This window comes from Micropterus salmoides, unplaced genomic scaffold (assembly GCF_014851395.1).
Source record: "Micropterus salmoides isolate LMB-PRFRI ecotype aquatic unplaced genomic scaffold, ASM1485139v1 Ms_hic_scaffold_17, whole genome shotgun sequence".
In the NCBI taxonomy this organism is placed as follows: Eukaryota; Metazoa; Chordata; class Actinopteri; order Centrarchiformes; family Centrarchidae; genus Micropterus; species Micropterus salmoides.
This window is the reverse complement of record NW_024040817.1, coordinates 4340810-4365362: the sequence shown is the minus strand read 5'-3', so window position 1 is coordinate 4365362 and position 24553 is coordinate 4340810. Positions and strand designations below refer to the sequence as shown.

Below are 24553 nucleotides of genomic sequence, written 5' to 3'. Positions count from 1 at the left end.
ACAATGATGATGTCACTGATTCTACTGCTGGCCACCCTGGGGCTCCTTGTTCAGGGTGAGACTCTCTTCTGAAAACTTTGCTTCAGGATGCAACCAGCTTCACCACAATGATGTTCTGCTGTGATGGAGAAACACTGAAACAAGCAGCATTTACCTTCTTCCATCTGTTCTCCATCTTAAAGAAATGAGACTCTTCTGTTTGGATGCTGATCATCTTTCTCCAAGCTGGATTTGTCTCAATAACCCTTCTCCTCTTTTTCATCTTTTCCAGGTTCATCAGGACAAATCACGGTGACTCAGTCTCCTGGATCTCAGTCTGCTGTTCCAGGACAGGCTGTCTCTCTCAAATGTAAAACCAGTACAAGTGTTAGTAGCTGGCTCAACTGGTACCTTCAGAAACCTGGAGAAGCTCCTAAACTCCTGATTTATTCAGCTACAACCCGTCAGTCTGGAGTTCCAGATCGTTTTAGTGGAAGTGGATCTGGGACTGACTTCACTCTGACCATCAGTGGAGTTCAGGCTGAAGATTCAGGAGTTTACTACTGTCAGCAGGGTGGCAGCATCCCGTTCACACAGTGATACAACGTCGTACAAAAACCTCCCTCAGCTGGAGAGGAACTGATCTGACTCAACAGCTGCACTGAAACTAAAACAGAGGTTTATAAAAAAACATTTAGACAATAATAATAACACTTTAAACAAAAAAGAAGCTTAAAATTAATTAATTACATCACATAATATTTTGGATTTGATCTAAACATTCATACTTTTAATACTTTTATTAAAACAGCTTTTTAAAAATGTATTTAATAAGTAATTGTATATGTATGATTTGAATCAATGTAACATCTGAAGTATAAGACATGAACACTACAATTGTGTGTGTATATATATATATATATATTTCACTTCATCTCAATTTTTCATAGAAACTTGAACATACTCATTTTGGAAATAATGGGGTGCACACTATACCGACTTTAAGATTTAAGTAATATTTTAGAATTCCGTAGTCTCATTTACAATGTCAAAGTCGTTAATATTATGACTATTTAGTTTAAACAGATGTGATTTATGATTGAAATGTTTCTACCATGTGTTTTGTTCCAAAGGTTTATTATTTCAGACAAATCTGTTATGACAACAGCAGAAAAAGTTTTACAGTCAAGAAGTCTTTCAGACTGACTGAACTAATGGCCTTTAAACTCCTACCATCACTGGTTTGTACTAATCAAACTGAAATCTTCATGGGGGAACATTTGTGTCAGCTCAGAGTTTCTCTGGATGTAATACAGTCACTGACACCATCAAGAGAACATTTATTAAGACACTTTGATAATAATAAACATGAAAACAGCTGATTGGATGAAAAGGTCTTTATTATCTGGAAACACTGAAATAATATTGAAACAGTGCAACAAGCTAGTAAATCTTGCTGTTGAAAGATGTCAAATAAAAGAGAGAGACAGTTCCAGAGTGCAGAGTGAGAGCAGGAGCAGAGGAAAACCAGTAGCAGAGTCCCAGTGAGTCAGGTCAGGACTGGGAACACTGGTCTCTCCTCAGTGTCTCTGAGAGCGGAGTCTGGGAGCCCTGGGTGGCCTCACAGGTCACAGAGCCCACCTTCCTCCACTGGTCTGCAGAGAGCCTCAGGGTGCTGCTCCAGCTGTAGTGGCCGTCCTTCTGCAGCACCCCGGGGCTCCTGCTCTCCTCCCAGCTGCTGCTGCTGCTGCTGCTGCTGCTGCTGCCGTCCACCTTCCAGGCCAGACTCCAGTCTGAGGGGAAGCCCTTGTTGGCCAGGCACATGAGCGTGGCCTTCCCCTGCTGCAGCTCCTCGCTGGAGGGGGGCAGCACCGTCAGGGTGGGACGGACATCACCCACTGGAGGAGGAGACAGAGAGACAACATGAAGAAAGTTCATGCACAGAGAAAATAAACTCCACCCTGTTGGTTGCAGCAGAGGAGGCTGCTGGTTCTGTTGGTCTTCCTCAGACTGGATGAAACTGGTCTTCAAGGTTTCACTTCCCTCTCTCAGCTCAGTAACCATGGCAACAGACAGGCATCACTGCTGAACCATGAAGATAAAGTTTCAGGCGGGAAACTCTCTCTTTATCTGAATTACCGTTAAACTTCAACATTTAAAGACTTTTATTTGTTCTTCAGATTTTTCAGCTCAAATCATCACTCATCAGAGACGGTGTGTGTTTGCTCTCTTCATTTACGCAGACATCACTAGTGAACCACGACAACAGACGGACTGAACTATATATTATAGTATATATTGTTCCATTGGTCTGAAAGGGTGGCAGTGGCGCAATGAATGAGACTATGCCTTTGGTGTGAGAGACCCAGGTTAAATCCCCCACTGTGACCCATCCACCATTGTGTCCCTGAGCAAGACAATGAACCCTAGTTGCTCCAGAGGTGTGTGACCTCTGACATGTATAGCAATTGTAAGTTACTTTGGATAAAAGCGTCAGCTAAATGAATAAATGTAAATGTAATGAAAGTCAAATTGAACCCTCTAGAATGAAATGAAAGCAGACAGAAGATGTTGTAAAAGAAAATCTTTCTGCAGTCATCAAAGCAAATGTCCATAAAAATGATCACTGACACATTCCTAATCAATCCTCTGGTAAACGTATTGATCCATTGAGAAGCAGCATCATCAGAGTAATCCAAGTCCCTGTTGGAGTCAGTCAGAGCATTTCCATAGAGAGCCACTTTGCATCAGCAGCACCATGCTCCAGTGCTCTGGGAGACTTTATAGTCCTGAGAGTTGAACACTGGATGACTGACAGCTGTCCTTCATGACAACAGAAGCCACAGAAATCCTCCTCATCAAAAACATGACTTTGGTCTCCGTCCTCATCTGGACTCTCCTCTGCTGCTGCTTCACAGGTAAAGTCCAGAGAATCAAACTCCTCTCCTCTATGAACATCCGTCCCTCTGAAATGAAGCCCACAAAACCATGACGCTGCTTTATGTGTTTGTCTCTGTATCCTCAGAGTCCAGAGGCCAGATCACAGTGACTCAGTCTGGAGCAGTGAGCTCTGCTCTGGGAGCCTCCGTCTCCATCAGCTGTAGGGTCAGTCAGCAGGTTCAGAGCTGTAGCAGTGCTTACTGTTTACACTGGTACCAACAGAAAGATGGAGAAACTACTAAACTACTCATTCGCTACACCAACGAGAGAATGTCGGGGATTCCAGGTCGTTTTAGTGGAAGTGGATCTGGGACTGATTTCACTCTGACCATCAGTGGAGTTCAGGCTGAAGATGCAGCAGTTTACTACTGTCAGAGTTATCATAACATCAACAGTCAGCTTGTGTTCACACAGTGAAAAAGCGTCGTACAAAAACCTACCTCAGTCAGACTGAACAGAAACTGAACTGACTGCTGCAGCTGGAAGCTACTGCAGAGACTGATACAGTTCACTGAGGACACACACGCACACACACACACCATGGTCTTGGGGGCCGTCATTCACATAATGCATTCCCTAGCCCGTCACCCTAACCTTAACTAAGAAAACTAACCATAGAAACAAGTCCTAACCTCAAACAGCCCTTTAAATTGTGGAGTCCAGCACCACACGTCTGTATGTGTGGGCTTTTATCCTCCAAGAGTCAAAATACTCTCAGTTAATATTGTTTAAGATGAAGAAGAACTGTCAAAACATCAACACTATTATAATATTTAATAATAATAATAATAATAATAATATTACTCTTGAAAATCCTCTGGTACAAGTAAAAGTCCTGTTTTTAAATGTTCACTCCAGCATCATCAGCTAAATCTAGTTAATCCAAAAGTACTAATTTGGGCAGAATGGCTCCTTCCAGAGTGTTGAAATATTGTTACTGCAGCATTTTAGTGTCACAACTGGTGGAAGTGGAGCAAGTTTAACAAGTTAATATGCTGTGTAAGGTATTTTAATTTGTGCAGTTAATCATACAAAATCTAATGAAAATGAACTGTGACTGTCAGATAAATCTAAAGTTAAAAGAACCATATTTGCCTCCCAAGATAAATCTGAGGGGTCGTGAGATGATTAATGGAAGATGAAAGAAGAAGAATCAAAGTTGTGGAACACAAAGCTTTGATTTTTCTGTTCTCCTCAGGGCTCAAACAGTTTTTGAAATTAAACCATGTGTGAAGTTATGAGGCGAAATGTCTTTTGTGGAACTGCTAACAACTCACAGACGTCTGAAACACGGGGCCCAACAACCAGGTCACAGACCACAAACAGGCCAAATCATTGTTTATTATGAGCTCGTCATATGTTTTATGTAAAATGTTCATCAAAGTAGCAATAAAGTATAAAACTATAAAATAGCAGAATATTTCTCTCTGAGAGGGAAAGTACAAGTACTTCAAAACTGAACTTAGGTTAAAATAAGTAAAGAAAACAATGTTTAAACTTAATTCAAAACAAGATAACAAAAATAATAAATATATCACCAGATAAAATTGTATCATTAAACATAGAAACGTTAGGTATACAGGGGGGCAATGCAGGCAGCGCTTCATATTCAGTAAGTTAAATTAAAAGGAGGTGGTCCAATAGAAAAAGGCAAATCAGAAACAATTTCAGGAATATTTTAAAGTTAGAGATTTGTATTAGCTCACAACTATAGTGCAAATTCTAGTATTACCAGAGCCGGCCCGTCCTAAACGCTCACTACGCACGTCGCATAGGGCCCCGCATATTAAGCAGGGCCCCGCCTTACTCTCGTGTCAAAGGTGAAAGCGAGTGTCAATGTGTTGATGGGAGGATGAAAAGGGAATCGATGTCCTTCTGGGCACAAGAAGAGGAAAACATCAAGGAGAGTGAATTGTGGGAACAGCAGTCCGGTAAACTGGTGTTCTCTCCTCTCAAAGTCTGATGTCAGCAGATCACAGTAAGTTAATGTGTTGGCTGCAGTGCATCTCTCTAGACCGTCTGTCTTGCTGTCCCAGCAGGGCAGCGCCCGGCAAATATTCATAACGTTTGATAAACGGCAACATGCAACGGTGTTTATAAACTGCAGCTTGGAAAAGAAAACCGCGCCACGCGTGAACATGCGTTTATATGAACGTAAGAAAACTTGCGCCTTCCTGCTGAGACCTCTATGAGGACCAGTTCAAACAATACCTGGATGTGCTGGCACTCCTCAGAGGCGCACATCATTTTAAAACAAGACAATAATAAAGGAAATGTGGGGAGCCAGTTTGAATGGGCCTGATGTAGCTGATGACATTTATCGTTATCTATAATTTACAGGGTCGATGCTGAAGTTTGTCAGTAGAACAGATGCTGGATTGTCAGCCGGTACTAGCACAGACCCAGTCCAGATGTCTTTACACACAGACCCAGGTGAAATATACAGTCAGCCTCAGGCAGTACAAGCAGCCACAGATGTACAGCCATCGACCAAATGAACCTGCAGATTGGCCCCCGGTCTTGGGAGACTTTAAGAGGACTGAGTTTGTGCGCAGAGGTCCATTCAAACCAGCACTGGTTTCCATTCAGGCTTATTACAGAGACAGACTGTTTTAAAGGAGGGAGGGTTGTAGTGAGAGCACTGCAGTGTCATTAGTGACTGTGCAGCAATGGCAAACTGTTTACATTGCTCATGATTCAGGTAGAAGGGCCCCATGGCAGGATTTCGCATAGGGCCCAAGGGAGGTCAGGACCGGCTCTGAGTACTGCTGGTAATAACTGTTGTTAGGAAGTCTGGCTGAAGTCTCTAACTCAACCACTGAGGGGCAGTAAAGTAAAGTCAGTGTCAACAACCTGAAAGGTTCCCTCTGTTAGAACGCTGCCTCAGTTTTATCAGCTTTAAAAAGACAAATGTTTGTGCTTTTGGAGTTCACCTGTTGAAGAGCTTCAGAGTCTACAGCAAAAAATTCCACCTGACTGTCGTGGAAATTGCATCTTGCTGGTGAGGAATTAAGCAAATAACTGAGTAACAACCAACCGTTGTCTTTGAAGCATTTATTAACCAAAGAGAATAAACAGAGATCCAGAGACCTGCTGCCTCGGGCAGCTTCGGGCGTCTGGCCCCGAGGTATGCACGAGGTGCAGCAGCATAACGTCACTGATTATTGGAATCTCCCGACGCTCCGACAGGATCGGTCAAGATGAACCGACAACAGCCTCTCTGATCAGGAAAGTAATTCATTAAAGCACAAACACGTGGCCTATAGAAAATCTATTTAGCATGATCCATCAGGGGAGCTGCCGTCTTGTTAAGAGGAGCCGAGCTCCCCCGTAGTTTGCACCCGGCCTACAATCTCGACCATCGGATAGCTGCAACAGGAAATCACATTTGGATACTCTTTTACTTATGGATTTGTTTTTCTGGTGCTGAAATGTTTCACCTCTTAACTGAAGTTAAAGTGCACTTTAACGCGCCTTACTGAGATTGTAATGGGTATAATATTACCGTTTGTTTATGCGTTATATTACAGCCTTACAGCAAAAAGCATTGTATCACAGAGTAATATTTATTTGTGTAGCAGAATAAGGATAACAGATACACTTTTTTCTCCAGGCTTATTTGACAGGGACACAATGATAACACATAATGGCTGTTTCCATCTGCTGTCCCTGGACTGGTTGTCACTCTAAAAACACAAAAGGATTAAGATTTACATGTTACATATAGATCATCAGCTCACTCATAGGCCTACACACAAGCTGACTGAATCTCAATCAGTATGTTTGCCTGCAGCATGGACATACACACAAGCATACATACAAGTAACAGGAGTTTATAGCCTGTCTAATACTGTAACAGCAGTGGGTTGGAATACTTAAAACAATCTTTCTACCAGATTGCTGGAATACAATAATGATGATCTAAGAGGGGATCTTTAGTCTGGATTCATCTTACAGACGCACAGAAGTTGAATGGATTTTTATTCATTAGCGTGATTGCAGTGACAGTTCAGTTCAAAAACACTAAAGAACGAGGAAGATGGAACCAGACGCGAGCTTTTATTTTGCAGAAGGTTGCGGATGGCACCAGAGGACAGGGCATGAGACAGGAGGCTCCAGGCTGCAGCCATACAGTCTTGGCACTATAGGCCCTACTGCTACGGGACACTGCTTCGTAAGCTTGTTCCACGCGGTTGGAGATTATCTACTGTGCATGCGCAAAACAGAAGTGGGAAATGAGAAAACAAATAAGGAAAACGTAAATTCCACCTATTATTTCCTTTTGGTTTCCTGGTTTATTCGAGCTGAAAGCACGGAAACAAACGTCAGTTTTCTCATTTGGTTCATACAGAAAAACCAAATATTGATTAGTATTTTCCTTTACAAGATTAAATGGAGTAACTGAATGATGGGATGATCCACGGACCATTCAGCTCGTCCATTTGTTTTCTTTTATTTCTTGCCAGTCTGTTTTAGAAATTGTGCAGAATCTCTTTTCCTTTGTCCACTTGTGCCCTTTACTTCGCCCTCTCCCCCTGTACTGTCCGTATCCTCGTACCAGGATGGATTTATACAGCACCAATCATTTTCTTTTGACAGTTGTCTCCGTGTTGATCTCCTGTATGTTAAGCATGCTCCTTCATGCTGTCTGTCTTCAATGATGTGACATGCTGTGAAATACAACTCTTCCTTACTCCAATTTCTCTTTATCTGACTTTTACTGGACCGGAGCACATTTTCTTCTTGCACCAGCAGTGGTGGTTAAGTTTCGGTTTCTCATCAGTTTAATCAGATCCTTAATTAATCTATTCTAATTTTCAGTTCTGAGCTTTCCTTGGCCTCACTTCTTGTCTTCATATAACCTACCGATCTGAATAGCAGTTTTTTACTTTTCTTTCCTCTGGACAGGGCTGAACGCTCTATTGCATTTCTGCTCTCCTTTCTCTCCAAACATGTCTTTAGCTGCTTCAATAGTTTTAGACTAAAGCTTCCATTTTGCAGGAAACCCACCAAAAATACCAAATTTTTCCATTAATGTTTAGGCTAATATTTTTTTAGTCATCAACTTCAGAACTGGGGAAGGTAATCTTGGAGTGGATTCAGACTCAGTCCTCGCTTTACTCTGACACTTGCCATAGTCTACTCTCCCTGGTCAGTCTCTACTCAGGTCCATAGCACTATTTGGGTCCACTGAGTTCGATTAAGTCTGAGGCGCTGCAAACCTAACTTATCAGCTGGAAACCCCCAAAACTCTCAGACACTACAGAGAAAACCAGGACACTTCTGTCTGCGGCCACTTTGATCCAGTTATACTCTGGACCCACTTGTGCATTTACAGGTGGAAAGAGGATCCTGCAATCTCTCAGGCACAAGATTTAAGACTCTTCCTTCACTCTGTTCAGTCTCACTTTCTTTATCTTTTAACTCAATTATCAACTCATTTCTCAGCGTATAAGTTCTTTTCCTTTCTTTCGTGGAAGGGCGCGAAGGTCAGGGCTCCACTGAACACAGCTTCTCCCTACTGGGAGGATTTTCCAAAAATAAGCCGACTTCTGTCCTTCAACGGAGTCCGAATCCCTCGTCTGTCCTCTCTGGGGTGCCAAATTGTCAAGGAAATTGCATGTTGCTGGTGAGGGATTAAGCAAATAATTGAGTAACAACCAACCGTTGTCTTTGAAGAATTTATTAATAAAAGGGAATAAACAGAAATATATATAATATAGATATAAAGATGTTTGTCCTCTGATGTCTGCAGATATTGAGACACATTTTGGACAACAGGGACTGAGCCTGATTAAAACAATGTGAAGATGGAAAACGTCCTGCTGGTTGCAGCAGAGGAGGCTGCTGGTTCTGTTGGTCTTCCTCTAATTGGATGAAACTGGACTTGAAACTGGTTTCACTTCCCTCTCTGAGCACAGTAACCATGGCAACAGACAGGCATCACTGATGAACCATGGCAACAGGCAGGTTTCAGTACTAAAGATAAAAGTGTGATGTTTTACTGTAGTGTAAATTCTGATCACCAAAACCATCAGATGTTGGTGGTTAACTGTGAACAGGAGAACCAGTTAGAACAGGTCAGCTGATAGTTAGTTAGTTATAACTTCTATTGTTAGTTTGTGTTAATCTGCATGAGGATGTTTTAAACAGCAGCTGTCCCAGCAGTGAGGAGGAAACAGCATGATATGTTGAGGACAGCTACAGTTCACTGACTCTGTGTGTTTGCATATCTGTCCTGCCTCTCTGCTCCCAGCCGTTAAGAGGCCAGTGTTGATCAGTGGCTGTCCAGGCCTTTCAGAGCCACTGACACGCCGGCAGCACAATGATGATGTCACTGATTCTACTGCTGGCCACCCTGGGGCTCCTTGTTCAGGGTGAGACTCTCTTCTGAAAACTTTGCTTCAGGATGCAACCAGCTTCACCACAATGATGTTCTGCTGTGATGGAGAAACACTGAAACAAGCAGCATTTACCTTCTTCCATCTGTTCTCCATCTTAAAGAAATGAGACTCTTCTGTTTGGATGCTGATCATCTTTCTCCAAGCTGGATTTGTCTCAATAACCCTTCTCTCTTTTTCATCTTTTCCAGGTTCATCAGGACAAATCATCCTGACTCAGTCTCCTGGATCTCAGTCTGCTGTTCCAGGACAGGCTGTCTCTCTCAAATGTAAAACCAGTACAGGTGTTTATAGTTATGGTTACAACTTTTGATAACTTTATTAATATAGGATTTAAATCATTTATCAAAGCTGTACTTTAATATTTAAATTAATATAATCTATGAAGATAAACAAGACAAGAACACTAGTTGTATATATTTTGGGTAATTTGATCGCACAATTTTTCATAGAAATGTGAACATATTCATTATTGAAATTAAATAACTAATAAATCTCAACATCAAGTATTTCACCAAACACGTATTATGATCGACCGATCAGTAACATTTTAATTATTTCCTTTTGTCATCTTTGGTTTCTGTGGTTCTTATTTATCTTTATTTTGATGATGTTTTTTAAGATTATAAGAGATTATTTAGACTTTAAACGTTTTATTACATCAAAAGCAATTACAATATTACAGTTATTACTATTTACACAGTTTAGAATGAACAGATATGATTTATCTTTGAAATGGCTCAAAATGTTGGGCCATAAAATGTTTTTTTATTACAGATAAATCTGTGACTATAACAGAAAAGATACTACAGTCATGAAGGCATTCATAATACTGTGATAATAATAAACATGAAAACAGCTGATTGGATGAAAAGGTCTTTATTATCTGGAAACACTGAAATAATATTGAAACAGTGCAACAAGCTAGTAAATCTTGCTGTTGAAAGATGTCAAATAAAAGAGAGAGACAGTTCCAGAGTGCAGAGTGAGAGCAGGAGCAGAGGAAAACCAGTAGCAGAGTCCCAGTGAGTCAGGTCAGGACTGGGAACACTGGTCTCTCCTCAGTGTCTCTGAGAGCGGAGTCTGGGAGCCCTGGGTGGCCTCACAGGTCACAGAGCCCACCTTCCTCCACTGGTCTGCAGAGAGCCTCAGGGTGCTGCTCCAGCTGTAGTGGCCGTCCTTCTGCAGCACCCCGGGGCTCCTGCTCTCCTCCCAGCTGCTGCTGCTGCTGCTGCTGCTGCTGCTGCTGCTGCCGTCCACCTTCCAGGCCAGACTCCAGTCTGAGGGGAAGCCCTTGTTGGCCAGGCACATGAGCGTGGCCTTCCCCTGCTGCAGCTCCTCGCTGGAGGGGGGCAGCACCATCAGGGTGGGACGGACATCACCCACTGGAGGAGGAGACAGAGAGACAACATGATGAAAGTTCATGCACAGAGAAAATAAACTCCACCCTGTTGGTTGCAGCAGAGGAGGCTGCTGGTTCTGTTGGTCTTCCTCAGACTGGATGAAACTGGTCTTCAGGGTTTCACTTCCCTCTCTCAGCTCAGTAACCATGGCAACAGACAGGCATCACTGCTGAACCATGAAGATAAAGTTTCAGGCGGGAAACTCTTTCTTTAGCTGAATTAACATCTTAAACTTCAGAGTTCAACAATTAAAGACTTTTATTTGTTCTTCAGATTTTTCAGCTCAAATCCAAACTCATCAGAGACGGTGTGTGTTTGCTCTCTTCATTTACGCAGACATCACTACTGAACCACGACAACAGACGGACTGAACTACTTAAAACAGTTTGAAGTGCTACAAATGCTTTTTCCAGATCAAACAAATATTCTACCAATACAGCATGTGATTAAACTAACTGCAGTGATATTATGATATTCATTGGTTATAGTGAGGATGTGACATGTCGTTAAATTCATCAATCTGGGAGGAAGACTGAGTAAAACACATTCAATGTTTCCAGATAAAACACTCACTAAATAAATTCTTGATAGATTTCTTCAGCTGAAATTGGAGATTATTACATTTAAATCAATTCAGTATATTTTGTTTCAGTCAAAGTGTTTCAACATAATTTCTTTTCAGAGGACAAAATTACAAATCAATATATTTTATTTAATAACTGTAGTTTTTAAGAACAATGAAATTATAAGAATGTACAAACTGTGTAAATGAACATTTTAGAGAGTTGAGTTTGAGTTTCTTGATCAGACAGAATTTTATCTGTATCACAGTGAAGTAATGGTCACTGCAATAATATTAAATTTCAACTATCAACCAACATCTTTAACTAAAGCTTGTTTTTATTCAATATAAAAAGAAAATATTAAATCTGAGTTCATGTAGAAGTCAAAAGTACTTACAGTTAACATCCAGTCTGGTTCCTCCACCGAACGTGTACCACAGTGATACAAACTGATTGAGTCGTCGTACAAAAACCTCTCACTGTAGAGAGACACGGCTCTCTGACTTTGAACACAACAAACTCAACAAAAACACTTCCTGTTTTTAAAAGAATGAACTATTTCATGTTATATTTATCAAACAGTGACACAGTTGTTGAGAATGAATCCCATTTTTACGTATATATTGTTCCATTGGTGTGAAAGTCAAATTGATCCCTCTAGAATGAAATGAAAGCAGACAGAAGATGTTGTAAAAGAAAATCTTTCTGCAGTCATCAAAGCAAATGTCCATAAAAATGATCACTGACACATTCCTAATCAATCCTCTGGTAAACGTATTGATCCATTGAGAAGCAGCATCATCAGAGTAATCCAAGTCCCTGTTGGAGTCAGTCAGAGCATTTCCATAGAGAGCCACTTTGCATCAGCAGCACCATGCTCCAGTGCTCTGGGAGACTTTATAGTCCTGAGAGTTGAACACTGGATGACTGACAGCTGTCCTTCATGACAACAGAAGCCACAGAAATCCTCCTCATCAAAAACATGACTTTGGTCTCCGTCCTCATCTGGACTCTCCTCTGCTTCACTCAGGGTGAGGAAAATCATTTTTCTGTGATGTGAAAATCATTTGGAGTGTAGCTGAGTTTCACCTCACCATCTCATGTCCAGTGTTTCTTCTCTCTCCTCAGGGTCTGTTGGACAAAATGTTGTCTTGACTCAGCCAGCAGCCAAATCAGTGCAGCTGGGTCAAACTGTCTCTATTGACTGTAAGGCCAGTCCAACAGTGCATCACTACACTGGTTCACAATACTACCTGTCCTGGTACCATCAGAAAACTGGAGAAGCTCCAAAACTTCTGATCTATTTAACATCAAAAAGATATTCTGGAATCTCCTCCAGATTCAATGGAAGTGGAGCAGGGAATGGAGTTGACTTCACTCTGACCATCAGTAGAGTCCAGACTGAGGATGCAGCAGTTTACTACTGTCAGAGTTTTCATAGGATCACACATTGGTTCTCTGTGACCGACGAGTTCACACAGTGAAAAAGCGTCGTACAAAAACCTCCCTCAGTCAGACTGAACAGAAACTGAACTGACTGCTGCAGCTGGAAGTTACTGCAGAGACTGATACAGTTCACTGAGGACACACACACACACACACACACACACACACACACACACACACTTTTTCTGATGCTCATTGTGTCTCCACCAGTTTTCCTCTTGAAGTTTAATTTCAGAATTTAATTTAAATTCTAATTTATTGATTTAAAAGGGACAGTGCACATCAATGAATGTCAAGGAAGTAAACATGCCAGATTTAGCCAAAAGGCTATTTTATATCTGTAGTCCTGTCAGTGCAAGTCAATATATACTAGACAACATAATGAAAATTTTACTGGCGCCAGACCCAGGGGTAATCTGGACCAGCAGCAAAGGTTACACAGGCTGGGAAGCAGTGTGTAGCCACTGTGGATTAATAGAGAGACGACCAAAGTTAGCGTCTTGCTCAAGCCAGAGCTCATTTATTTCTGACTACAATCACATACAGTCCCAGTCACATTATCTTTAAATCTCAGCTTAAAGTGTATCTTAAACTAATACTAAACATTTCACAAAATAAACAACAAATGACAATATAAAATGCATTTTATCTTGGGGAAAATAACCACTCATGACATCAAAATAATTGAACAGACATTCCACTTGACTTAACACATTACATTTCTGCTATAATGTTAACACTAGCATGAAATACACACACCTTTGTACACATTTCTTGAACATCACTCTCCTACACTTGCACTTAACCGCATTGCGTAACAATATGGCGGTACCGCGACATGCTAGTGTGTGATCAGCGAGGTGAAGTAGTTTGAATATGGTATCTTTCCCCTGACCATTTACTCACTACTGGCTGGCTAAGACTCTTAACAACGTCTAGAACACATTTTTGTCTGTTACAGAATGTTAATGTTAGTTACTCACACTTACAAAACTACCGTGAGACTGAAGTTCATGAAAATAACTACTGAACATGACGACGCTCGTCGGAGCTACAAAACGAAGCTTACTACACTTTACACACATCTCGAAATCATCTTAGAACACTACAGAGCTTTTTATACTGCATTCAAATTACATACTGATCCAAGCTAAAACATAGAAAAACGAGTTTTACTGTAATTGTGGATTAATAGAGAGATGACCAAAGTTAGCGTCTTGCTCAAGCCAGAGCTCATTTATTTCTGAGTAGCGCATGAGCGGAGTGTACTCCTCAAACCACAGGAGAACGAAAACAAAAAAGCAAACAACAATTTAGTCCTTTTATGTACTCACAAGGTTATTTCAACCATAAAATAAGAGTGTTAACTCTCTGAGTAATCACAATCTATTTTCCCTATCTTTTTGACATACCTACATTCACATTCAAGCTAAGGAACATAGGTGTCATTTACACTGGGGACGCTGGGGACACGTCCCTACCACTCTTATTTAAAGCATAATCTGTTAACAAATGTTCTGAAATATAGCTTGCGGTTAAATACCAAATGAAAACGCCTTTCGGGAGCTTGTAGCTGCAGTCTCTCTACTTGATCCAGAGCAATCCCAGCGCACAATCTACTGACGAGTAAGTGCATTACCTTAATGTTATGACTAGAGTATTAAAATAGATTATAACAAAAAATGCGGGGTGTCTGTTTATAGAAAACTAAACATGTAGCATTTCCAACCTACTACAAAAACAATAAACAAAATAGTACACTGCACAACAATATACAAAACAGTCCTTATGTTACAGTATTCATGGTTACCAAAGGAAACATAAGGAGACAGTAATCTGTTGTAGAGTTTGAGAAGTTATTCTTATGTGATGTTTTTAAAGTGCAGTTTATGTAGTAAAGTGCCATTTGATGCAATGAAGTCTTATCAAAAGTGCTAAAGAGGTGGTATTATGCTTTTTGGCTTTTCCCCTCTCCTTTATTGAGTTATATCTCTTTTTGTGCATGTAACAGGTTTGCAAAGTGAGGAAGCCCAAAGTCCAGCCCAAAGGGAGTTCCCATCTCCCACAGAAAACTCTGCTCTGAACCGCTCAAAAACTGCTCGTTTGTAGTCCAGCCCTTCACTTCCTTTACTTGTGACATCACAATGAAAACGCCTTTATATTTTACAGTTTTCGTATGGAAGTTGCTCACTAAATCCACTTCTGAGAAGTTTTGAGGTGAGAAATTTTGAATAGTGACAGTTTCATGAGAAGTGATGGCGGAACAAAAATATGCTTGCTCACAGAGCCCTCTGCTCCCGCCGTCACACAGACCGCTGCAGCAACAACAGCAGAGGAAAACACAGCTGGAAGCTTTTCATACCGCTAGAGAAAGTTGTGTGGATCGCTGGTGTGTGTGAACATTACGTTGCGGCAGTTGCGTGTGGCGTCGCTATAACGACAAGCTACGTACTATCTCTGGGTTCTATCTGCAATGGAAAATGGAGCAGAAATGTGGTGATTTCTGTAGTGGTTTATGGTAAGATGTGGAACAATGATGTTGGTGTGGTTGTGAGTAACTTATACCACCTGCTAGGTTACGGTCGCAGTCTGAAGCGGCTTTGATTTGGATCACACTACCTTGTTTCTTACAACCTGTCCTTCTCTGATTGGCTAGTAGTCCTTACCTGGGAACTGCGCATGTGCAACTCCCAACAAAGATTTTGTACAAGTAAGATGCATCACTCTGTAGCTCAAGAGCGGAGCGTACAACACACAGGGTGAAAAGAGGAGCTGCAGCAATGTGCAGTATGAGAAAAATATGGTGTTTTTTGAAAAATTAAACCATGTAAACCTGTTCTGGTACAACCCCTAAATAAGATTTTGAACCTGAAAATGAGCATAATACCACCTCTTTAAAGTGCTTAATCACTGTATACACGAACACACACATAGACACACACTGAAACAAGGTCAGTTAGAGACCACAGACTTGATGTGTCTTAAGCCATTGTTTGAGATGAGCCTTAAATGTGGGGTAGATGGGAAATGACTGACAGTACAGAATGTCCAAATGTTGTACGTCTGTAAGGCACCACAAAGTCTCCTCATGGAAGCCCTAGTTACAGTTCTGCCACCACCAGTTAATTTCAATTCAATGTATTCAGTTAATGGGGGTGGAGCAAGTCCATGTAGAATCTTTTATTTATATATATACACATACATACATACATACATACACGCACACAGTGTAGCAGGCAAATTTAAACTTTAAAAAAAATTCTAAATTAGCAAGTTATGTTTCTGCAGGATTAAGCAGTAATGAAAAGAAAATGGTTTTCTATCAAAGAGGTTTAAGGTTGTGACTGTATTAGTTTGAGTGGTAGAGGTTGAGTGGTTGAGTGGTATTTGTAAAATTACCAGTTTGTAAAACAATATTCAATATGAGAAAAGATCATTGAATGAGGAAACATTCTGGCTGCTGTTTCTGGAAGTGATGGTCTGATGTGCCTTAAATTGGAAAGATTGAAAATAACAGTTTTTGATTTTCAATTCATATGATTTTCAAAAGATGTTGTTTGATCCAGTGGAACACCAAGGTACTTGAATTCATTTACAATTTCAAGTTCTTCATTCAAGAACACATCTGAGTGTGTCCTTACAGTCAGACGTTTCAAAAATATCATGCAGTTTTTTTTGAGTTCAGAAGCAGACAAGACTTAGTGAGCCAATCCTGCAAACGTGTCAGTACAGACAGGCAATCACATCCTCAATACAACTCTATGGGGAAAGCCCGTAACGGCAAAGATGGCAGTTATCCCGCCCCTCCCGCTAGAAAGCCAATCATCTTGTTTTGGGGTGTGGTGTGTGGACAGAGAGGACCCAAATGCAGCACTCAGAGGGAAGGAGGTTTATTGGAGGAAAAAGGGTGAGAGGGACGTCGGGGAAGTACAGGCACGGGGAACCAAGGAGACAGGCGGCCAGAGAGCCGGGGAACACAGGGGCCGGGGAAGCGAGGAGAGGCGGGGGAACAGGGAGGACGCCGTGAGGGAAGTCCAAAGAGGAGTGGGCCAGTGGATGAGCCCAGCCGAACGGAGGACGAGGGTGAGTGTACCTGGGAGGGAAACAGACAGAGAGACAAGGTTAGGGAAGACAGCAACAAGGTACAGGGTAAACGTGAAAAAACAAGAAACATGAAAGCCTGAACGTGGGGATGGCACCGGGTATGGAGCAACGACGATCAAGCGAGGATGGTGTGGAAAACCGGGGTTGAAATACAGGCAGTCATGAGGTGATTACTGGCAGGTGTGGCAGGCTGACGAGGTGGCTGATGAGATGCAGGTGCGGGTAGTTGGCTGGGCTCAGGAGCAGAGGGAGAGAGAGAGAGAGAGAGGGAGAGAGAGCACACAGGGGAGAAAACACAGGGAGGCGGGCAGAGAACAGGAAACCAAGGAAAAAAGCGGAAAAACTGATAAAAAAGGAGGAGAAAAAACCAGGACACTCGCCGTCAGCCGGGCTGCCACCACAACACGTCTGCTTTTAAAAGCCAAAGCAGGAATCATATTTGAGCTAATCGTGTGGTTCCACTGATGTAAGCGTCTGTTATTCTTCTACTGCGCATGCGCAGAATTGGTGACACATGCGTAATAGAAGTATAACCGGTCGGGAAAAATGCTTTTTAAACCTTATTTTGGGGCAAAGTTGTCAAAATCTTACAGCGATTTTCATCAGATTTTACTGCAGATTCTATTCATGTAGTTTTTATGTCCCGTGACCTGTAAAAGTGCAGTTCTGGCTCTCTCCCCATTCATTCAGATAGGAGCCTGGTCTTGTTAGTCCAAAATAGCTGCCCAGAGGCGTTGCCAAGATGGCGGCCGAGTGGCATGACTTGCCTATAAGGACTTACAGATATCAGAGTTTGTGAGGCTTCCTGAGCAGTCTTTACTTGTGTAAAGATCAGTGTCGTTGCGTACATTAAGATGTTGATGTTTTCACATACAGTAGGTAGGTCATTTATATATAAAGAGAAGAGAAAAGGTCCAAGTATGAAGCCTTGGAGGACTCCTACTGGAAATTCAAGGTGAGGAGATTTAATATTATGTACAGATACACAGTGCGTTCTGTTTCAGATCGTTCGGAGAAGTTGAAGTTTGTTAATTTGGACAGTAGAATTTGATGATCGACAAGATCAAATGCCCTTTTCAGATCCAGAAAAACTGCACCAACAACAGCATGACTCTCTGTGGAAAGCTGGACTTCTTGTATTTTAACTCTAGTGAGGCTTCAGAGGAGGGATAGTCGTGGAGGTAAATATATAACTTTTCAAGGAGGAGAAAGTACTATTTAATAACATTGTAAACTTGGAAAGGACTACAGATTAGATGAGAAAAATAAAATTAAAATGTTTGAAATTATAGGCAGCAATAATTCTGATTAACTGTCAGGTTGATAAAACAGGCAGGTTAGAATGTGACTTCAGGGAGCAGGCAGGTGGGTGGGGCTGTTGTTTTGGGTGAAGGTCCAGAGTTTCATGAGTCAAGGTGAGCTGGCAGATTAATCAGGCAGATGTCAGGGAGAGATGATCCAGAGCGAATTGTGGCTGAGTGTGAAGGCCGGCTGGCAGGTCTGGTGTTAGACAACAGCAGAGGTTAGTAAAGGCTGGCAAGCAAATGAGGCAGACAGAAAAGCTCACAGAGTTACTGGTGTCTAGCAAGTAAGTTGGTAATAGTAAGTTGTGGTAGACATACAAGTATGACTTAACGATACAGCAGGGACTGGATGTGATGCCTGGGTCTTTGAAGGGAGGCTGAATGAGTAGATGATGGTCAGGTGTGTTGAAAGTGCTTGCAGTCAGGTGAGGAGACACACCAAACCAGGAAGGCCAAAAGCAACGGAGCGAGATGATCAGACAGACAAAAACCAAAACACACCACATTCACCCAAAGATTAAAACTAACTAAAAGCACACTCACTCCCACACCAGCTGTCACTTGCAGGAGTCATAGCAGGGAGGTGGTGTCATTATTAACTTGCTGTGTGAACACTTGTTAGTTTGCATTTGTTGACAGTTTACATGCAAGCCAAGCAAACAACATCTAACACCAACAGTGTTAGCCAAGGTAATAGGAGAAAGACCACACGCGATGGAAGACCATGGAATCTTCAACCTTCAAATTAACAGTAGCCATTGCTAAATGGAGAGCCACAACATGCAGGCCGAATGACACATTGGAGGACAAAGGTCTCTGCAACATAAGATCGCAGATCACATCCAACAACCTAACTTATGAGCTGCCCTCCAGAACCGCAGTCATACACAAGCTTTATGAAGCAGAGAGGGCAAAACATGCTGAGGAGTTAGAGATGACAGCGATGGTCGCACTTACTGGTGACCACTGGACATCACTAGGGAATAACAGCTACCTCTGGGTTACTGCCTATTCTATTGATGAACAATTTAAACAGCATTCAAATGCTTTGACCATCTTGAAAGAGGGGAGAGACATCATGCCGGACATTTTATGGATGAAGTAAAGCAGTGGAACATTGAAAATAAAAAAAGCACTCTCCTTTCACTTAAACATCTTTCAGTGGGTTAAAATTTCAACAAATTAGGAAATAAGAGAAATTTACAATTAATCGCAATGACCAAGTCCATACTATATATAAACTCCACCTGATTACACAAAATCAATTACATCAGCACTTCTACATCAAATGATTTAAAATATTCACAAAATAAAAAGCTGAGGCATCATTTTATATCAGTTTATGTGTATGCAGCCCAACACGTCAACACAGAGACCTGATGTAAAGTTGAAATAGTTGGAGTTCTTTCATGTTCTGACACAAATATAGCCTGTTTGTGAGGCATCTGTCCCAGCAGTGAGGAGGAAACAGCATGATATGTTGAGGACAGCTACAGTTCACTGACTCTGTGTGTTTGCATATCTGTCCTGCCTCTCTGCTCCCAGCCGTTAAGAGGCCAGTGTTGATCAGTGGCTGTCCAGGCCTTTCAGAGCCACTGACACGCCGGCAGCACAATGATGATGTCACTGATTCTACTGCTGGCCACCCTGGGGCTCCTTGTTCAGGGTGAGACTCTCTTCTGAAAACTTTGCTTCAGGATGCAACCAGCTTCACCACAATGATGTTCTGCTGTGATGGAGAAACACTGAAACAAGCAGCATTTACCTTCTTCCATCTGTTCTCCATCTTAAAGAAATGAGACTCTTCTGTTTGGATGCTGATCATCTTTCTCCAAGCTGGATTTGTCTCAATAACCCTTCTCCTCTTTTTTCATCTTTTCCAGGTTCATCAGGACAAATCATCCTGACTCAGTCTCCTGGATCTCAGTCTGTTGTTCCAGGACAGGCTGTGTCTCTCAAATGTAAAGCCAGTACAAGTGTTTATAACAACCTCCAGTGGTACCTTCAGAAACCTGGAGAAGCTCCTAAACTCCTGATTTATGCAGCTACAACTCGTCAGTCTGGAGTTCCAGATCGTTTTAGTGGAAGTGGATCTGGGACTGACTACACTCTGACCATCAGTGGAGTTCAGGCTGAAGATTCAGGAGTTTACTACTGTCAGCAGGGTTACAGCTTCCCGTTCACACAGTGATACAACGTCGTACAAAAACCTCCCTCAGCTGGAGAGGAACTGATCTGACTCAACAGCTGCACTGAAACTAAAACAGAGGTTTATAAAAAAAAAAAACATTTAGACAATAATAACAACACTTTAAACATTTCAACACTAAATATTCTGTATTTAAGCCAAACATTTATAATCTAATTGAACTATTCTTCTGAAATTCACAGAGTATCATAACACTAAAATTGTAAATTGTTATGATTTTATATCTTACAATTTTTCATAGGAACTTCAACATACTTAACGAAATATCATCTCAATAAATCTAATTTCATTCATGTAGTCAAAATGACCAATCATGTCTATAACAACATGTATAAATAACTTAGTTTGTGTTTTTTATTCCAGCAAACACATTTATTTCATAATGGAACCAAAAGGTTCATGGAGTAAATAAATCAGCAACATTTGAATTATTTCCTTTTATCATCTTTAGTTTTATTCAAGTGAAAAGGTTCTTTGGATACACAAACAATTACAAGATTAAAATTATTACCATTAAGACAGTTTTACCAGGGATTTTGTTCCAAAAAGGTTTATTATTACAGAAAAATCTGTAACGACAGCAGGAAAGGTTTTACAGTCATGAATGAATTCAAATTGATTGTGAAAAAATATGGAATTCTACGACCATCACTGGTTTGTACTAATCAAAATATAATGAGGAGTTATGTCTGACTTTAAAATCTCTCTCAATATTCTGTAACTTTAGAAATATATTTATGTTAAACTGTTGTTCTCTGGATGTGAAACAGTCACTGACACCATCAAGAGAACATTTATTAAGACACTTTGATGATAATAAACATGAAAACAGCTGATTGGATGAAAAGGTCTTTATTATCTGGAAACACTGAAATAATATTGAAACAGTGCAACAAGCTAGTAAATCTTGCTGTTGAAAGATGTCAAATAAAAGAGAGAGACAGTTCCAGAGTGCAGAGTGAGAGCAGGAGCAGAGGAAAACCAGTAGCAGAGTCCCAGTGAGTCAGGTCAGGACTGGGAACACTGGTCTCTCCTCAGTGTCTCTGAGAGCGGAGTCTGGGAGCCCTGGGTGGCCTCACAGGTCACAGAGCCCACCTTCCTCCACTGGTCTGCAGAGAGCCTCAGGGTGCTGCTCCAGCTGTAGTGGCCGTCCTTCTGCAGCACCCCGGGGCTCCTGCTCTCCTCCCAGCTGCTGCTGCTGCTGCTGCTGCCGTCCACCTTCCAGGCCAGACTCCAGTCTGAGGGGAAGCCCTTGTTGGCCAGGCACATGAGCGTGGCCTTCCCCTGCTGCAGCTCCTCGCTGGAGGGGGGCAGCACCGTCAGGGTGGGACGGGCATCACCTAGGAGAAGAACCAATCAGCTTAGAGGACGGGGACCACACAGCTGGTTTCTGCTCCACCAGTCACTCACTCACACATTGTTTCACTTCCTTTAAGAAACCTCTCATGCATATCAGCACAGAAAGAGTCCTCATATGAGCTGAAAGATATCAAACTGCACTGGAAATAAAACAACCAGGTTTTAAATTTGGAAATACAAAAAACATATTTACTGTCAAAACTCTCAAAAGGGCAAAAGTTACTGAGATCCACTGTTAAAGGACATTATCAGCCCAAAATACCTGACGACCACAGGTAACCTGTTCCTCAGACAGATTTAAAAACAGCATCAGAGAACTGTCAACATTATTTCAAACTGAGGTTAAAAGACAATTTGAGCCATTTTAGAAGATCAGAGATTTGGAAACATTTTTATCTTCATTCACACTATTCAAAATAATTTTAACTCAACTTCTAAACAGTTTAAAATGCAGAATTAAAGGCTGAATGATTTTTAAAGTACGAGTGTTGTTCTTTAATCTTTATGCAGTTCAAGCTGTTCACATTTCACAAATTAAATGGAACGTTTAAAGAGAAGTTCAGTAAGCTGCTTTGAGTTCAGCTTCATGGTTAAACAGGAGAAACGAACAATAAGATTGAGTCTTTAAAGTGATTTAGATCAGTCCAGAGGAAATTTATATCTACTACAAATGTTCAGACACAGAAATTAAAACCTTCGCTGATGATACGATATTTAATATTTGTGCAGAAACTTACTTCCAACATCCAGTCTGGTTCCTCCACCGAACGTGTACCACAGTGATACAAACTGATTGAGTCGTCGTACAAAAACCTCTCACTGTAGAGAGACACGGCTCTCTGACTTTGAACACAACAAACTCAACAAAAACACTTGCTGTTTTTAAAAGAATGAACTATTTCATGTTATATTTATCAAACAGTGACACAGTTGTTCAGAATGAATCCCATTTTTACGTATATATTGTTCCATTGGTCTGAAAGTCAAATTGATCCCTCTAGAATGAAATGAAAGCAGACAGAAGATGTTGTAAAAGAAAATCTTTCTGCAGTCATCAAAGCAAATGTCCATAAAAATGATCACTGACACATTCCTAATCAATCCTCTGGTAAACGTATTGATCCATTGAGAAGCAGCATCATCAGAGTAATCCAAGTCCCTGTTGGAGTCAGTCAGAGCATTTCCATAGAGAGCCACTTTGCATCAGCAGCACCATGCTCCAGTGCTCTGGGAGACTTTATAGTCCTGAGAGTTGAACACTGGATGACTGACAGCTGTCCTTCATGACAACAGAAGCCACAGAAATCCTCCTCATCAAAAACATGACTTTGGTCTCCGTCCTCATCTGGACTCTCCTCTGCTTCACTCAGGGTGAGGAAAATCATTTTTCTGTGATGTGAAAATCATTTGGCGTATAGCTGAGTTTCACCTCACCATCTCATGTCCAGTGTTTCTTCTCTCTCCTCAGGGTCTGTTGGACAAAATGTTGTCTTGACTCAGCCAGCAGCCAAATCAGTGCAGCTGGGTCAGACTGTCTCTATTGACTGTAAGGCCAGTCCAGCAGTTGCTCACCGCTCTGGTTCACAATACTACCTGGCCTGGTACCATCAGAAAACTGGAGAAGCTCCTAAACTTCTGATCTACTATACATCAAGTAGATTTTCTGGAATCTCCTCCAGATTCAGTGGAAGTGGAGCAGGGAATGGAGTTGACTTCACTCTGACCATCAGTGGAGTTCAGGCTGAAGATGCAGCAGTTTACTACTGTCAGAGTTATCATTATATCAACAGTCAGCATGTGTTCACACAGTGAAAATGCGTCGTACAAAAACCTCCCTCAGTCAGACTGAACAGAAACTGAACTGACTGCTGCAGCTGGAAGCTACTGCAGAGACTGATACAGTTCACTGAGGACACACACACACACACACACACACACACAGACAGATGATTTGTGATGCTCATTGCGTCTCCACCAGTTTTCCTCCTGAAGTTCAAACAGTCCTCCTCAACAAGCTGAAAGTTTCCTCAGATGAAGAGAACAGTTCCAGTGAAGAAGCCCAGTCAGACCATTAAAACCACAACAGCAGCAGAGTCAGCTCCACTGATGTAGAGACACAAAACAAATTCACAATATATCAAACATCAACGTCCACACATCACACTGAAATCTCAGGACACTGAAGCTCCATATCTGCAATGCAACAAATGTTTTCTGTGGCAGAAACACTGACGCTATTCTGGGTCACAGTTCACACTGTACATGTCACTGAACAACCTGTGATTGTCTAAAGGCAGAATTACATTTTGGTTTGGACACATTATTAGGCTAAAAATACAAATTACCAACAAAGAAAAACTAATGACAAAAAATATATATTCAAAACCCTGTTTTCACCTCCTGGACAAACAGATTGACAGATCTGACAGATAATGATATTTGAAGCAATTCAATGTGAATCAGATTCATTCTCTTCACACTGAGCTCTTCCTTAAAGGAGCTACGCTGCTCTTATTACACCGTCTCGATTCATGCAGATCCACTCGGGTATTAGACACACAGACCTGAACCATTTGGCAGTAAAACATGACACTACCTGACCTGATAAGACCAAATTAGTATAAAAGAGGAACCCAGTATGACTTGGGCTCCGGGTCAGGTCTCAGTTCTTCAGGATCTGTGAAGACCTCACATCATATCAAGATCGTCAGCACTGGTCTTTATATTTAGTGTCTGAGAATGTAAGGTGCTCCAACAATCAGGCCTTTAGTCTGTTAGATCCCAAGTTACCCCTGTCCAGGAGGTACTGCTCCAGATCACTGGTAAAAGGGTCAGATCCTCAGGC

General features: G+C 41.5%; 7 gene segments (V, D, J or C); 4 read left to right on the top strand and 3 right to left on the bottom strand.

Annotated features, from left to right (window-relative positions):
* Window positions 1–584, top strand: LOC119907571. The segment is given in 2 exon segments: window positions 1–55; window positions 272–584. Coding segments are annotated over 2 exon segments (360 nt in total).
* A 777-nt stretch (window positions 585–1361) lies between these two features.
* Window positions 1362–2132, bottom strand: LOC119907537. The segment is given in 1 exon segment: window positions 1362–2132. A coding segment is annotated over 1 exon segment (510 nt).
* A 711-nt stretch (window positions 2133–2843) lies between these two features.
* On the top strand, window positions 2844–9633 carry LOC119907692. The segment is given in 3 exon segments: window positions 2844–2897; window positions 3005–3331; window positions 9512–9633. Coding segments are annotated over 3 exon segments (501 nt in total).
* A 550-nt stretch (window positions 9634–10183) lies between these two features.
* LOC119907691 lies at window positions 10184–11896 on the bottom strand. The segment is given in 3 exon segments: window positions 10184–10705; window positions 11684–11735; window positions 11867–11896. Coding segments are annotated over 3 exon segments (432 nt in total).
* Window positions 11897–19751: 7855 nt separating this feature from the next.
* LOC119907565 lies at window positions 19752–20370 on the top strand. The segment is given in 2 exon segments: window positions 19752–19806; window positions 20024–20370. Coding segments are annotated over 2 exon segments (360 nt in total).
* An 815-nt stretch (window positions 20371–21185) lies between these two features.
* Window positions 21186–22658, bottom strand: LOC119907690. The segment is given in 3 exon segments: window positions 21186–21689; window positions 22446–22497; window positions 22629–22658. Coding segments are annotated over 3 exon segments (414 nt in total).
* Window positions 22659–23015: 357 nt separating this feature from the next.
* Window positions 23016–23520, top strand: LOC119907688. The segment is given in 2 exon segments: window positions 23016–23079; window positions 23177–23520. Coding segments are annotated over 2 exon segments (393 nt in total).
* Window positions 23521–24553: the final 1033 nt, after the last annotated feature.